The sequence below is a fragment of the Symphodus melops genome (genome assembly GCF_947650265.1).
Source record: "Symphodus melops genome assembly, chromosome: 11".
In the NCBI taxonomy this organism is placed as follows: Eukaryota; Metazoa; Chordata; class Actinopteri; order Labriformes; family Labridae; genus Symphodus; species Symphodus melops.
In genome coordinates, this window is record NC_136701.1 from 15,097,421 (window position 1) to 15,112,599 (window position 15,179).

A 15,179-nucleotide genomic window follows, 5' to 3' on the forward strand; every position below is an offset into this window, starting at 1 on the left:
ACACGACGGGAAAGACCAAACTTTTTCACCACTTCAGCATTCACCTACTGTCATTTTAATTAAATCAACAGCACATGGGTTTTGTTTGTTTTTTGTGTTGTGTTTTTTTTTTTTTTTTTTTTTTTTTTTACATGTGAGTGAGTGCACGATTAGTAACATCCCAGCCGTCTGAAGCTTCTATATGGGCTTTGGTTAAATCCATGACCGAAAGCCAATATTCTTAAAAATAAACAGGAAGCGCTAACGTAAACAACAAAAACTTCTTCTTTTTTTTTTTTACAGACATCTTTTACTGCCCCCATAGGTCTCTTACACGTGATGGGACCTCGCTTTTAGCACCACAGTGCAGCATTGCATTTGCAGGGGGAAGTGATCGTAAACCTCTGCACATATAGCGCCATATAGCCTTACTGTAGCCGATCTGCTGTATGTGCTATATGGAGCAGCTAGTGTCTTCTGGGAAGAGTGATCACGACCGCTGTTCAAAGAAAACACTTGAATGTGTTCGATCGGCTGGCTTTATTGTTCAGACAAATCACAGGGTCAATGCTTTCTTTCAAAGTCCCATTTTCAAGTGAAATTTAGTGAATTAAAGGTGGGCTACATAATGCGACATGGTTTCTATTTGCACGGCCCGTGCGTATTTATAATCTTTAGACGCACGTGCTTGACAACGAGTGACAGCTTCAGCTTGGTCATAGTTCTTCACTGCCCGACTGTCTTTGGTCAACTGATTTCTTTTTTGTGGGCTGTGAAACAATCCAGGAATCCATAAAGCTTTTTTTTTTTTTTTTTTGCAAAACTGCGTTCCACATAAACTAATTCCACCTTATTAAGTTTAATTCAATTTCCAATCTTTTAAATGAAGTTTTGAGCGATCATTTAGTTTTCTCTCGACGGTTACTGTCTGGTGACTACTGCATATGCCCGAGGCCCATTGTGGGTTAATCTCATTCAACAGATGTGTGTTGCTGCACACATGTTTAGCTGTATGAGGGACTGTCAGTTGCACTGCCTGTAACACAAGTTACGCCTGGGCATGTCTTGCTCTGAGAAGAGGGCACAGTTCAAATAACATGAAGATTATAGCCATATATGTAGACATGTAGGCTATGTTATTTAATGGCTATGGTCTCCTTATTATCTTTGGATTTGGAGCATTTGTGCCACTGCCATATTTTCCTGTGTGGGTGTGAGAGGAGGAGACGACCTGTTTGATACAGCTGCTGTCGTTCTAAAAAAACCCCCAGTTACATATGACATAATACATTTGTATTGCAGATGTTTTCAGAAAGAGTACTGCGAAAGATCCATATTACTTAAAATTATTTCATGTTGATTTCCAGGACTTGTTACTGCGTTTTCACCATCCAATCCTGCATCAACCCTGTTTTTAAAGCCCTATCTCTTTTCTCTTTCTGTTTTGTGTGTGTGTGTGTGTGTGTGTGTGTGTGTGTGTGTGTGTGTGTGTGTGTGTGTGTGTGTGTGTGTGTGTGTGTGTGTGTGTGTGTGTGTGTGTGTGTGTGTGTGTGTGTGTGTGTGTGTGTGTGTTTTGCTCTCTCTGACACACACTCACTGTCCTGTCAGGATAAAGAAATGGATCAGGGTGGACCGAAGCGCAACGGTAATCGAGACAACAGCCTGACATTTGGGAAGACGGGAGAGGGAGTAGGCAGAAGCACAGGTGACACGGCCAGTTCACTGCTCCAATCTTCAATCCACCTGCCGGGTTCAGGATCTCTGCCCCAGTCCTCAGTTGCTCCAAACCGACAGGGAGGAACCAAAGACCAGGGTGATCTTGGAGGCCTCTTTGAGACCCCGCAGCATCATATCCTTAGTGAAGAGTCAGATATGAGGGAGGGTAAAATGATCAAAATGCAGCATCAGGACCAACAGGATATCGGCGTTTTCAACATGGAGGACAACTTGTCGTTTTTGAAACAGAGCATCTCCGATCTGGACCGGACGTCCACCTCTGTCATCAACACCTCAGACACATCTGTGCTGGGAAAACTCCCTCTGCCTGATCTTTTTTCCCCGCGCATCAAACAGGAGGGGAGTTTCTCTCTGGATAAAGACTTGGAAATTTACGGCGGACCTACAGGTTCGGGTCCGAGTGATTTGGATGGAAACGGCAGTCACCTCATCGAGGAAACCGAGATATGGCATGACCTGGACCTTCCAAGTTCTCTGCCAGAGATCAGTGATTTCGAGTTGGATTCAGAGGTGGCACACTTGGATACCATCCTTCATGACAGCCAGGCTGGTGGTGGTCCCATCAGTGGCTTTCTTAAGGAAACTAAGTCTCTCATGGGTAACGGAGTTAACTGTGCCAACATAAATGGCAGGGACCACCAGCACCAGCCAATGCACCATCAGCAGCAGCATCAACAACACCAACTTCTACAGCACCAGCAACAGCTTCATCATCAACAGCAACCCCCTGTGTCGCTTCTTACAAGCGTCATGATCAAGGAAGAGAAAGATCCAGATGAGTCCTTCATACACATCCGCACTCCTGGTGTGATTAAACAGGAGAAGCAGGAAGGAGCTGGTTACTGTCAGTCACAGTGTCTACAGAGCAGCATGAGTCCCCTCCATGGAGGAGGCCCCATGTCCTCGCCTATGGGTGTCGGAGCAGGTCCTAGCTACCATTACAGAGCCACAGTCGGTCTTCAAGACCAGAAGCCCTTCGGCTCGTTCTCCAACCTGTCTCTGGTGGGGGAGAGCTGGGCCAGGGCGAGCAGGTATGGAGAGTCGTCTGGGATTCAGAGAGGTGACGATGGGCTCCCCTCTGCAGCAGCCATGGCGGCCTTTTCTGCCTCCAGCTTCACCAGGTAGGACACGTGGAGTTACTTAAACCCACTCTTTTTACTCCTCTGACACTGGCGGATTATGGCGTTTGCTTTGGGAACACCAAACACACCTTTAATGCAAATTCTTTAGAAACAATATTCACGATCGTAATATCACATCTGTTTCTAAAACAATATACGCTCTATGAACATGTAAACCCTCCTTATTAATATAAATGACTAACACACCCTTCAGAGGGGATGAGAGACGCTTACTATGATATGTGACAATAAGTTACAAAAGGTCCCTTACATATATCAAAAGTCAACAGATTAATTCCTCCTGTAAAAAGACAAAGCACTTTTCTTTCCTTTTTGCACGGTGGCTAATGCTACCAAATAAAAAAATATATGCTGCTCTCCGTTGTGGAGTTGTTCCCTCAGTACATGGGTGATGCATCAGGGCACGTCGGTCGGCTCGCTTGTTACCGCGGTTCAGAAAATGGAAGCAGCTGGTGCACGCCAGTTTCGTTCTTGAGGAACAGAGAAACAAGTCTCATATAGAAAGAGTGTACAGGTGTTTTTGTCTGCTTGTACTACTTTTTTTTTTTTTTTTTTGGAGAGGGAAGAGCAAGCACCCTTAGGGCAGCAGTGCGTCTGGTGCTTATCATCTCCAACAGGCAGACAAAGCAAGTGCAAACATTCCTCCAAATCATCCGCATCGCATGACAATTTAGGACTGCTAAGGCAAATTAAGGAATCTGTTAGACAGCACTTAATTTAGATGATTATTGTCAGAGGAAGCAGATAGGGGGGGTGGGATGGGGGGGTGGGATGGGGGGGGAGGGGCGGGGGGTGGTTTCGGTCAAAGACTCTTGAGGTTACAAGGAGTCAGGAGGGAACAGAAGCACTGTTGTGTAAGGAAGTGGAGATGTTAAGTTGTTCGGAGAGATGTTGAAAATCATCAATTTGAAACACGATTGCGGGGAGAGTATTTCCAATTTTGTGTTTTCTCGGTATTGAGGATCTGGTGATTTCATAGCATTATGCAATCATGGAGATAACATAGTTGATTGACGGGGCAAAGTTAAAACAATACTGTGTTTTGTAGCTGTTTGTTTAAAATGATGCAGTGAACGCACATTGTTGAAGTCTTGATTGTGAATTAGTGTTTTGATAAAGCCTTTTCCACTTTGTCTGTCCCCCTCTCGCACGTCTTTACGGATTGTGCTTTCAGGCTGCGCTTGCTTTAAACATATCAAGATTACATCAATCCTGTCATCCCACAGGAAATGATTCATCAAGAAAATACAGTATGTGCATTTGTGAGGATGCAGTGTGCTCGGTTTTAGTGTTAGAGGAAATACGTCCAGTGAGCGAAACCTGTATATGTACAGCACTGTGTGTGTGTGTGTGTGTGCGTGTGCGTGTGTGTGTGAGAGAGAGAGAGAGAGAGAGAGAGAAGTGTCTGCTGGACACACCTCACCTCAGTTTGGAAGTACTATCAGATGCGCGAGTACAACGATGGAAGAAGGAGTCGTAGTCGTTTTTCTTTGTAAACAGGAGTTGATCACAAGATGGTGGCTGAATAAAGCGGAGGGAAAAAGTCTGTCGCTTGTTCTAAAGAGTCGGAGATGTGTTTGTCTTAGGCTGCTGCTTTTTTTTTTATTTTTTTTTTTTAAAAGCAGTCAAAGATGAAGAAAGGTCTCTGCTTCTCTCTACCTCCCTGCTGTTACACTGACGCACTCTGTCGTTGCGGTGTTGATCAAATTTTAGACGTGGAATTATTTCTCATCATTCGCGACAACTTGTTTAGTAAAGTCCTTCCTTGGTCATTACAAAAGCTTTTTAAAAAAGCTCAAACACGGCAGGTTTATCTGGCTGTTCCGCAACGGCCAATCCAGCAGCACATGTTTTATCACTAATTGTTGGTTTGTTTGTTTGTTTGTTTGTTTGTTTTTTTTGTACCTCACAGCAAAGAGTGTTATTTTTTTCTGAACTGCATTTGCTTCACAAACATTTACTCAGGCCAAGAAGTCACTGTGAAGTGCACTTCAACGTTTTCCTCGTAGGTGCACCAGGATCGTGTATGTTTCAAACCGTGTTCCCTGTGATACAGGCCACTGACGCTCTCCAGGTTCCAACAGGACAATGCAAAGAGAACATAAGCATCAAAGAGGAAAAGAGGCACACTTGTCACGGACCGGAAAACAAGCTGAGAGGGCAGAACACATGGGTTATTGCAATATTAGACATGTTGGCATGAAGTTTATATCTTTGAATGTCCTTCTAATTAAGTAAATCCCATCTCCCCCATCCCATTTCAAGCCCAGCACAGTTTAGCAGATGGCTGTTCCGTCATGAGCCCGGGTCTGCTGAAGATTTCTGCCCGTTAAAAGGAAGTTTTTTTCTTGCCACGCTGTGACGGATTAAGCTGGGCTCTTGTAATATAGCCATAAGTAAGGTCCTTTACCTGCTTTTTGTAAACATAACATTGAGCATGGTCTTGTTACCTGCTCTTTTGTTAAAGTTAACAGACAAACAGTAAGGTCCTTTACCTGCTTTTTGTAAAGTGTCCCGAGATAACACCTGTCATGAATTGACGCTATACAAATAAAGATTGATTGATTGATAAATGCATTTTTTTTTCCCATCGTGTTTTCACACAAGTAGAGCAACTAATCTTTCTGATCATTTTCTTTGTCTAATTTTTATCAACTGTTCCAATCGTATGGCTGCTCGTTCTTTTGATTGTGCTGCTGCCTCGTCTTGGCCTGAACACTCTTGAAAAAGAGATTCATAATCCCTCTGATTGTTATTATATGGATCCAAAAGCCTGTGTTCATTATTCCAAACATACATCTCAAAATTAGGGCTGTCAAACAATACATTTGTTACATCACAACAAATTAGTGTACTTCATTAGCCAATCAAATGAAATAAATATTTCAGCATTAGCTGGAAATAGAAGTTTCTGAGTCCATGATAACAACGCAAAGCAATTCTTACAAGTGTCTTGATTTGGGAATCAAATGAATGCACAAAAGCTGACGTGGTGATCTTGATACAGATGTGTTATTCAAACAAGTGCTGCACTTCGACACCCGTGCGGCCTGAAACATTTCACTGTTTTGCATTTAGAGAAAACATTGTTTTGAGTCCATATTAACAATGTCGAGCAATTCTTACCAGTGTTATTAATTCATTCATTCTCATTCACACATACGAATACTGTACAAAGCAAGTCACACAAGGAAAACATAAAAGCATGTGTGTGGGTGTGGGAGAAACCTGCACATTGTGCTTATGAAAGCCAAACCCAAACGTCATGAGTTATTATTCATTTATTATTTAAAAAAAGTGCAGCTTTTTCTGTGAAAATGTGTTTGTTTTATTTATTGACAGCGTTACACATCAGTACATGTGCAGAAGCGTATGCAGAGAAGGACTCGCTGTTGTCCAATGAAGTTCCAGTTTAGTTTCTTTCTGTATGAGTGAAACAAGACGGTTCACTCTGTTGACATACTTGCTGTCAGTTGCCATTTAGCAAGCGCTGTACTGTAGTTATCTTATTTGATTTAGTTCCATCCACAGGTCTTTGAACATTTGCACAAATATCTAAGCTGGTGCTTTGCCAACTTCGGTGATGGGGTAGTCCACTGACATCAGTCTGCGTAGCCTCAGCTGTATGCTTCGCTCCTCACTGGAAGCTCTAACTTAAAGTACTTTGCTGATATTTTCACGCATTTCCTGTTTTCACACAAGCTGCGCATTAGTTTTGGACTTGTTAACAGAGGTGTCTGGGTGTTTGTTTGTTTTTTTTTGAATGTGAAATGAGACATTCAACCATCCAGCGGTGGTGTTATTTTGCATCAGCGCAGCAGAAGGGAGAATCTGCAGCAGCTTCGCAACAGTTGTTCTGGGGGGGAAAAAAAGTAAGGCGTTCATTTCTGACCTTAATCGCATGACAACTGACACAGTAATAATGACAGCCATACTTAAAAAAACAAACAAACAAAAATACACCTTAATACGGCTGAAAAACTGATTGGTCATGCAAATAAGTAAAGATACGTTTTCTTGCTATTCAACGTGTTCCAGCTTTGCTTGAATCTACATGTGTGTACGTTTTCGAGAACAACCTTTTTGATGAACTAAATGCGCTTAGTTTGGGTGGTTGAGCTACAGTGCACATAGATGAAGTTACTTATATCATTACTTTAGGGAAATCCACTGTGGCTGTGCTCTATCATGTCATCAAACTGAACTTCCATGTTTTGCACCGAACACTGCACCCCCACACTACCATAAAAAGTAAAGACGCTGCATGTGCATTACATACTGTTTTCTCATGCGGTTGCATTGAATTGCATTATATCAGGGTTACGTGTAATGCTGGCCTCGTCTATGAATGAAAACAGATAAGGGACTGTCTGCCCGGCTACCATGTGAGTTTCCCTAGCAACCACATCTATATACTGCACTGTATATTACCCAGCACACCTCACTGTTCTATGGGAATTTTCCTCACAGTTGGAACACAGTTCGACTCCATCACGTTGCTTGGCTCCAGCTCTTGAGTTATATAACTGATCATCAAATAGACAAATGCTGTTGCTTCATGCCCAGGGTGAAATGAGGCCCTTCAAGCATTCTTTCAAATTCTTAGAATAGCATTAAACTCAATAACCTTTCCTTGTCCTTTATTTTGCAACATCACTTCTTTTTCATACAGACGGCAGATAACATCAGCTACAAATATTTATTGCCATACCCAGAGCGTTTAACCTCCTCTTAAATGATTCTAATTCACACTGACAGTAAAAAGGGCTGCAGATTTGTTGTTTGCTGTTCTCTTTTGCCGCGCTGCATTTGTCAGTGTGTGCCTCAGCAGCAAGACAGACTGCGTGTGTGTGTGCGTGCATAGCGTGCGTGCGTATACACAATGGTGCTCAGAGGCCACGTGTACAGAGCTGCTGTCTCTCTTCAGTCTGTCATTCAGTCATATTTTTTCTTCTCACCTTCTCACCCCATGGTGGGCCCCTCAGAGCTCTCCTTGTTTCGCTGAGGCATGCACAAGCTGTATACAAAAAGATTAGATGCAAACCAACAAACACACTTTGGTTGTGTTGAAATGAGTCCAGGACGAAGCAGGGTTTTTTTTTTTTTTTTGGATCGTAAAATGCTTCAACTTTGGCTTCCTGTTAAAAATTCTCTGGTTCAATACATGTCAAGCTCCTATTCAAACAACTTTTCAGCTTATGTAAAATTTCCAGACATTGACGTTCCCTGAAGGCCTGCCATATGTTTGATTCGTCACCCTGTTGACGTCAAAAATGTTTTTGTTTTTTTTTCCCTTTTAATGGTTATTTGTGCATCCTTAAACTACTTACATGGTGCGTTGTAAAGTTTAGATCAGCGGAACCTCAGATGTGTATTTTGTAGAAATTCATGCAGCAAACTCTGCGAGATAACCTTGCCATCCTCAGGGAAGGAAGCCACAGAACAAAGTGGAGGGTCTATCCACGGATTCAGAGACTGATCCAAGGGGCCGATGTGAGGGGGGAGTTATGCAGCAGAAACATAAACATGAGTTATTGTTGTGGATTTTTTAAACCAGTGGGGAATGTTCCATTCATGTGAATTACCAAGTTAACGTTAATAGTGATTAAAATGACGTATTATAAAAGGATTTTATTATTATCCAAACCTGCCTCTTATCTACATGAAATACTTCAACCATGTGTAGCTCTTTGGTCGTCTGTTTGTTCTCTTCTTTTGCATGGTCTTGCACGTGAAAGTAAGTTGGTCTGAGATTTCATCAACCTTGTTGCCGAGAGTTTCAACTACACTGCAGGGTTTCCCTCATGGGTATCAGTCTATTGTAGTAAAAAAAAAAAAACACACCCTCAGGCAAAAGTGGGGAATGGACTGTCAGTTACATCAGCATTAGGAAAGACATCATTTCCAAAAACTCATAGCATTAGGATGATTACATCAGCTCACAGAACTTGATGATTCAGAATGAATATACAGTTAAACAATGAGCAACCAAAATGAATTCTGAAAGATTTTATTTTTTTTGCATTTTGAATCATTTGGATGATTAATACAGGGGGACAGTTCATAGAGATAAGCAGGCGTTATTTTTAAACACGTCATTCCAAATGGTTGTACTGTCATTTAAGAAATACCAAGAAAACAAAATATAAATGAACAATTCTGCCCAGCCCTGAAACACAATATTAGTGAAAGGATCATCTTCTCTGAACTCAGTCACAAAGAAACACAAAGTCTCTCTTCATTTTCAAGTCCACATTAGGTGAACTCAGCCAGCTCTGCATATACATTATAAAGTGTGCACACAGGGAATTTCTTGCCCTACTGTAAGTGTCCTCAATAGTCATTTCACAACAGGTAGCCAGGCAGATAAAACAAGCCAAAGTAGGTCAGACTCATGTCTGTTGACTCAGTTTCCTGAACTTGTAATCTCAAAGATTATGCCAACCTCAATCCAAGTTGTTTGTTTGAGTTCCTGTTGCTTAACAGGCTTTGCTGTATGCAAGGCTGCATTTCGCTGCTCTTTGCCTTTCACTGGCTCTTAACTGTTTACTGACCATTTTCTATTTTCTGACTCATCCTTTGTCAGATGAGAACACTCAATCAGCCAGTTCCTTCCATGTTCATCCTTACTTACTGAGCACACGCCGCTCTGATCTTTGGCCAAAAACAAGGTTCCCAAACAACATGCTCTTTCATTTTGACACTTCTTCCTTGTCTTCTGCATTAGTTGCGACCCCTCCCTTCCCTCTCTGGAGTAACTGTACTGAGTCTTTCATGTCAGCTTGTGTTGGGGTCACTGCAGTGCAGAGAGCCAAAGGAGGTCTAGGCTTCTTAGCAGCCAAGCTGTTCTTTTTTAAGGCTGTTTTAGTGTCTGCTGGCATGTTTACGTCCGTGTTAGGTGTCGCAAACATAAAAGCAGCCTGTGAAACCAGCCACATGATGGATTAAAACTGTTTGTTGCTGGACAAAACAAGTCTTTTTGTACTTTGTAAAATTATGAATACAATGGAAGACAAAGTAAAGGATACGTACATATATTAACAGCTGGCCCTTAGTCATGTTTTTATTGCATCATTTTCCATTCTTGTGTTGAATCAGTGCACCTATTTCCTGTTCACGACGTTTGTTGATTGATTAGGAAATTGCAGCGTTACATAATCTATCATTTCACGACGCAGGTCTTCAGTCTCAAAAGCATTGCAGGAAAACCATAACAAGGACTACTATACTGCACAAAGTAGTTGAGTTCTTTGATGAAAATGTTTGATTCCAGATAAGTTGGAAATGCAATGACCGTATGTGGGTGTAATGGACAATACAGGCTTCATTGCAGAAGTTTATACTTGATCCTGCAGGATCTTTCCAAATCACTATGCCTTTGATAGATTGGTCTTTGGGATCACACCCTTATCAATGAGTAACGATACTGTGTATGTTTGGTCACATGATAAGAGAAGGTTATGTGTAGTTTGTTATTGCACAATTGGGTTGATTATTTAATTTGGATTGTTGGATTATGTAATTAACTATCAGATGTATTATTTCTGAATAGCAGACCATTTGTGAAAAACAGAATGTATGCAGTATGGGAATTTGTTTTTAGATGGAGCATTAGTGTCTTTTTAATCAACGACATCATTTTAAACTCTGACAGAAGACTCTTAAATTCACATCCTGTCCATTTAACTTGGAGTAAATTTAATTCTAGTAGTCCAAATAATAAACCTGTGGTAAACTAAGTGCATTTATTGTGATTTTGCAACATTTTCCAAACTTCTGTTCTGCTAGCATTTTACTTTTTTTTAAAACACAAAATAACATACATATTGAAATTGTAATTTGCCTACCTAAATCAGCCAGGGTCACCTTATACATATTTGACAGATCCTTATAGATTTTGTATTGTTTTTACTCTCTCATGTTTGCTTGTCAAATACCCAACAACCATATACTGTGAGCTATAGCAAACAAACATAAAGCACTCACAAATGCCTCAGTGCACATCATGTGATGGCTGTATGGTCGGGGAAGATAGCTGGGAGGCAAATTCTTCATATAGTCGACCAGCTTAGAAGACAGTATGAGAGCTCCAGCAAGATTCTTTCTGAACCTTTCCTTGTCTAATGAATTATGTGATAACCATCGATACAATGCTTTAAACTTCCTGTGAGTGTATTTATGAGCATATGTCATAAATTCTTGGGCTCACAAAGTAACCTGGCTCAGTGTGCAACCAAGAAAGTGGACTAGTAACTGTAAGCATGGAGGAGATAACAGCGTCTGCTTGTGATGGTGGCAGTCTATTTCTTTCTCTGCCAAGTTCACATGAACAATTCTGTGAGCCAACTCTGCTCAGATATGTCAGGAGTGAGCATAAATATATAGCTGACTGAACTGATTCACTGTACTCAATAAAGGGAGGATTGTTTAGCGACAGCTCTTTCAGGAAACAGGAACTACGGAGTCTAGTAGCTATAATTGGTTTAGACTGCTGCCCCTTCTGACCTTTTTGGACTGAGTGAACTACTGAAATAGAAACATATATATATACACATGTTCTTTTTGATCAACATGTGTTGTTTTATTGAACATGAGCATTTTTTACTTGAACTGTAGCACAGCACACAAAATTATTATTATTATGTTTTGGAAAAATATCTGTGGCGGTTGACAAAAATGAAAAGAATCCTGTGTTTCATTTAAAGAGCATTAGTGAGATAATACGTTACAACTACTGAGAACTGGCAGAAACATTGAATCGCAAGAACCTAAAGGTGATTAGCATAAAGAAGCTCTTGGTGTTTTCCCCAGGAAATAGGTGGGTTGAGATGGTTAGCTCTGCCCACACTACAAATACAAGAACAACAAATCAAAATGGCTCGTTTTATCTGCATTTTTTTTGACTGAACCTGTACCAATTCCCCCAACATTAGACATACAGTTGGTTGATCAATAAATAAAAACTGACAGAGCCTTCAGGCAGCCTCAGCTCTGGTGATAGTGATGATGAAGATGGTGTGGTGGGTTTTTCTTACACGCTGAGTTAAAGGCTCCCATACTGTAGGTCTGATGACTGGAAATGCCAAAGCACATGACGCATACCATTTTCATCTTAATTAAACCATTCAGTGACCCGATGTGGCCTGTACAGAAGCGTATGCATTTCTTCGGTTTCTCATGTGATTATTCACCCCAGCACTGCAGCATCATAGAATAATGTGTTTATGATACTCGATGTAAGCCAGGCATCTGTTGAGCTAGGTCAGGGCCTACTTATTAAAAGTATGGCTTGGCTGTGTAATCTTTTATTAGCTAATACAAAGCTTTATATTTGCCTGTCATGTCAGCCTCCGCTGTAATGAACTGCAGGTGTCTCCACCTCTGAACGATGATTTAGTCTGTTTTTTAGTTTGAACTGGCCGTCAAACAGAGGAAAAGACTATTAACTTGTAAATCTTGTAAATGTCTCTCAGAGTCACGACTGTCTACAATGACCGAGACGGGTGATTCCCCCCAGCCGTGTTTACATCTTTATCACATGGATGGGATGGCCTTGTGTATAAAGCTGTTCACTGTCATTCTGTGTCAGTTTGTGTGCTATATGAAGCTATAGGTAAACTAAAGTGTGCTAACATTAGCCTGCTGACACAACCAAGACCAAGCAAAGGATATTTCTGTCCGCTTCGTGGTGCTTAATTATGGGGCATTCTAATTGATAACTCCTTCGTGTGAACATGAGTGGAGGGGGATTGGAGGGGTGCCGCCGGAGGAGAGCGGAGGCTTTAGGAAAGAGGAGGTGTCACCAAACAGAAGTTTGTTTTGTTTTAATGCCGGTGCTCAAGGGCGACATCTGCTGGATCAAAAAGATGCACATTCTTCCTTTTAAAATACGTGTATATGTTTGGGAATTCCGGGACATTTATTAGTTCCTTTAGTTGAATGCATGTTTCCGTTATCTTAAAGAATTCTGTTTTTCTGTATTAGTGCCAGGCATGATTAAAAGTCTCTCACATGAAAACAAACATTAGACCAAGACTTTGTGAGTGCAGTGTTTCACCACAAGTTCTCTGATGTGCCACAACTTGTTTTTTGATCAATGAATCAAGTTCGTGGAATTTCCTGCCTTCACTGCTTTCCCTATGAAAGCTTGTTGCTGAGGGATGGGGTAAAAGTTCTTCTGTCTTTCTGTACTCTTCACTATTGCTTATTTTACTTAAACTGTTACAGTATAATGTGTGGCATTTGTTTTTATTGCAGTGCGCTTCTGCTTGTTCGTTGGTTACTGTTCCTTCTTCTTCTTCTTCTCACATTTTACACAAATGCAGTTCTCTTTTATCTTTATTTCCCAAGGCAGCCTGGAGAGAAGAACTCACACAAAGAAGTAGAACACTGCGAGGAAGTTAAGATTGTCACTTGTTGTAATTGAATCCTAGTGTGGATAGGAAGGCTTTTAAAGTGATGAAAGTGGTTCCTTTGCAGGGTACCATGTCATGGGTTAGGAGTTATTTTCATCACTTGATCAGACTCAGCAGGAAGATGGGGAGATGTTCAACAGGAGGCCAGAAGTTCACACCCCTTCAAGTGTGAGCGACTCCATAAAGTCCTGCACTCCCACTATTTTGTCGTTGCTTCTTTAAAGCACCATGTTATGCCCAGAAAACCCAGTAAGTTTTTTATTTGATGATAAGTTTTGTATTTATTCTAATCCTTTAAAAGGAGCTTTGTTGTCTGGTCTAAAACAACCGCACACACTGAAAGAAGGATGTTTTTTTGTTTGCCATTGTGAATGTCTTAGCGCTTTAGCCTATATTGTCTCCCTGGGAAATTTCTTCCACTGCACCGTTTCTGTTCAAACAGACAATTCCCACCAAAGAACATACATTCAGAAAACACAGAGTATAGCGCAGAGTTAGACAACAATCAAGTTGTTCCCACTCCAGTCCTGTTCAGCAAGGCTCTTTGTTTAGTGCCGCTATGACAGCCGGGATCAGGCCACTCCTAAGGCAAGCCTTTCTGCACTTCATTGCTCTATTCCTCCATCCAAGAGAAGTGGGGTGAGGTGAGTGTTCAATGGATGTGTGATGTCCTCTTCTATTGAGATTGCAATGTGTGTGACGGCAGTGATATGAGGTCGGTGGATTGCTGGTGCTGAGTTCGGCTGAAAAAATGGGTAAAACCACAAGAAAATGAGTTTAAATTGGTATATTGTTTCACATTTCACATCTGAACCTTTTATTCTGCATTAGAGTGTGTTGTTTTTTTCAGCCTGTTACACACACATGTTCAGCGTTTGCAGGCTGCCTATGTTCAGCTGGCTCTGTCATAAGTGCGGACCTTGTGCCACAGAGCCGTCAATAATTTACCTGACCAAGGTTACTGTACATATGGTGGCAAATATATATGCCAAGAAGCTGACATTGTATTATCTTGTGAATCATAGCAGTTGGTTAGAGTGACAACTTGACAATGGCCTCACTTTGTCTTGGTCAAAGGACCGTTCATGAGATTCAGTGCAGTTCTCACCAGTGCACCTCTTCCTCTCTCCATGACACTATGGGGTGGGGGGGTCTGAAGCAGCTGTTAGGAGCAGACTGGGACATCCACCCTGGAAGAAGGAGCACTACCATAGATCCTTCATTGCAGCTGCAAACAGACTTTTTAATGTATATTGTTTCATAACAGCACGTCTGTTCCCATTGTCTGTCATTCACTAATTAACAGTTAAATGAAGCACAATGACGGTAAATACTTATTAACCATGTTCTATACTTACAATAAGTGTATCTGTGTAGATAGTGTGAATGTATTTTGTAAAACTCTTGTTATTTATGTCATGTCAATCCTTTTTGCCCCCTGAATTTGTATTTAACTTTAACCATGTTTCCTACATCAAGTGAATTTCTCGGGGGTTCATTGAGGCTTCTTTTCATCTGATCAGAGATTGACCTTTGTCGTCTGGATGATCCAACTTATGTTGTTTGTTGAGCTAATACTTTGCACTCAAATCAGGATCCATCAAGGGAGTAAAATAGTTACTTTCAAAAGTCTGTGCCAGGATTTGTTCAAATTGTAGCTCAATGGGCCGGCTGATAAATTGTTAGTTTTAAAAATGCAGTTAGTAGTTGGATAATATTTAATGTAAAGTTTGAAAGAAAAACTGAAGTAGATGCTTATAATTTAATGTTCACTCAACTAAAAAGGAATTTGCCCTTTGTTAACTTGGTACAAATTCAATCTAAATCAAGTGAATGCCATTGCACAGGCTCTTGCGCTTCATCAAGTTTTGATTGACATGCAGGCTACATCATGGTTTCCAAAGTT

The 15,179-nt window shown here is 41.1% G+C and overlaps 1 protein-coding gene across 3 annotated transcripts in view; it reads left to right on the top strand.

Annotated features, from left to right (window-relative positions):
- The window catches only part of LOC306831123 (glucocorticoid receptor-like), a 61,573-nt gene that overhangs the window by 908 nt on the left and 45,486 nt on the right, over positions 1-15,179 (top strand). For all 3 annotated transcript variants that reach the window (XM_079355040.1, XM_079355041.1, XM_079355042.1), the window contains exon 2: positions 1,588-2,837. In XM_079355040.1, coding sequence (XP_079211166.1) covers positions 1,597-2,837 — 1,241 coding nt within the window. In that variant the 5' untranslated portion in view covers positions 1,588-1,596. The remainder of the gene's footprint in view (positions 1-1,587; positions 2,838-15,179) is intronic.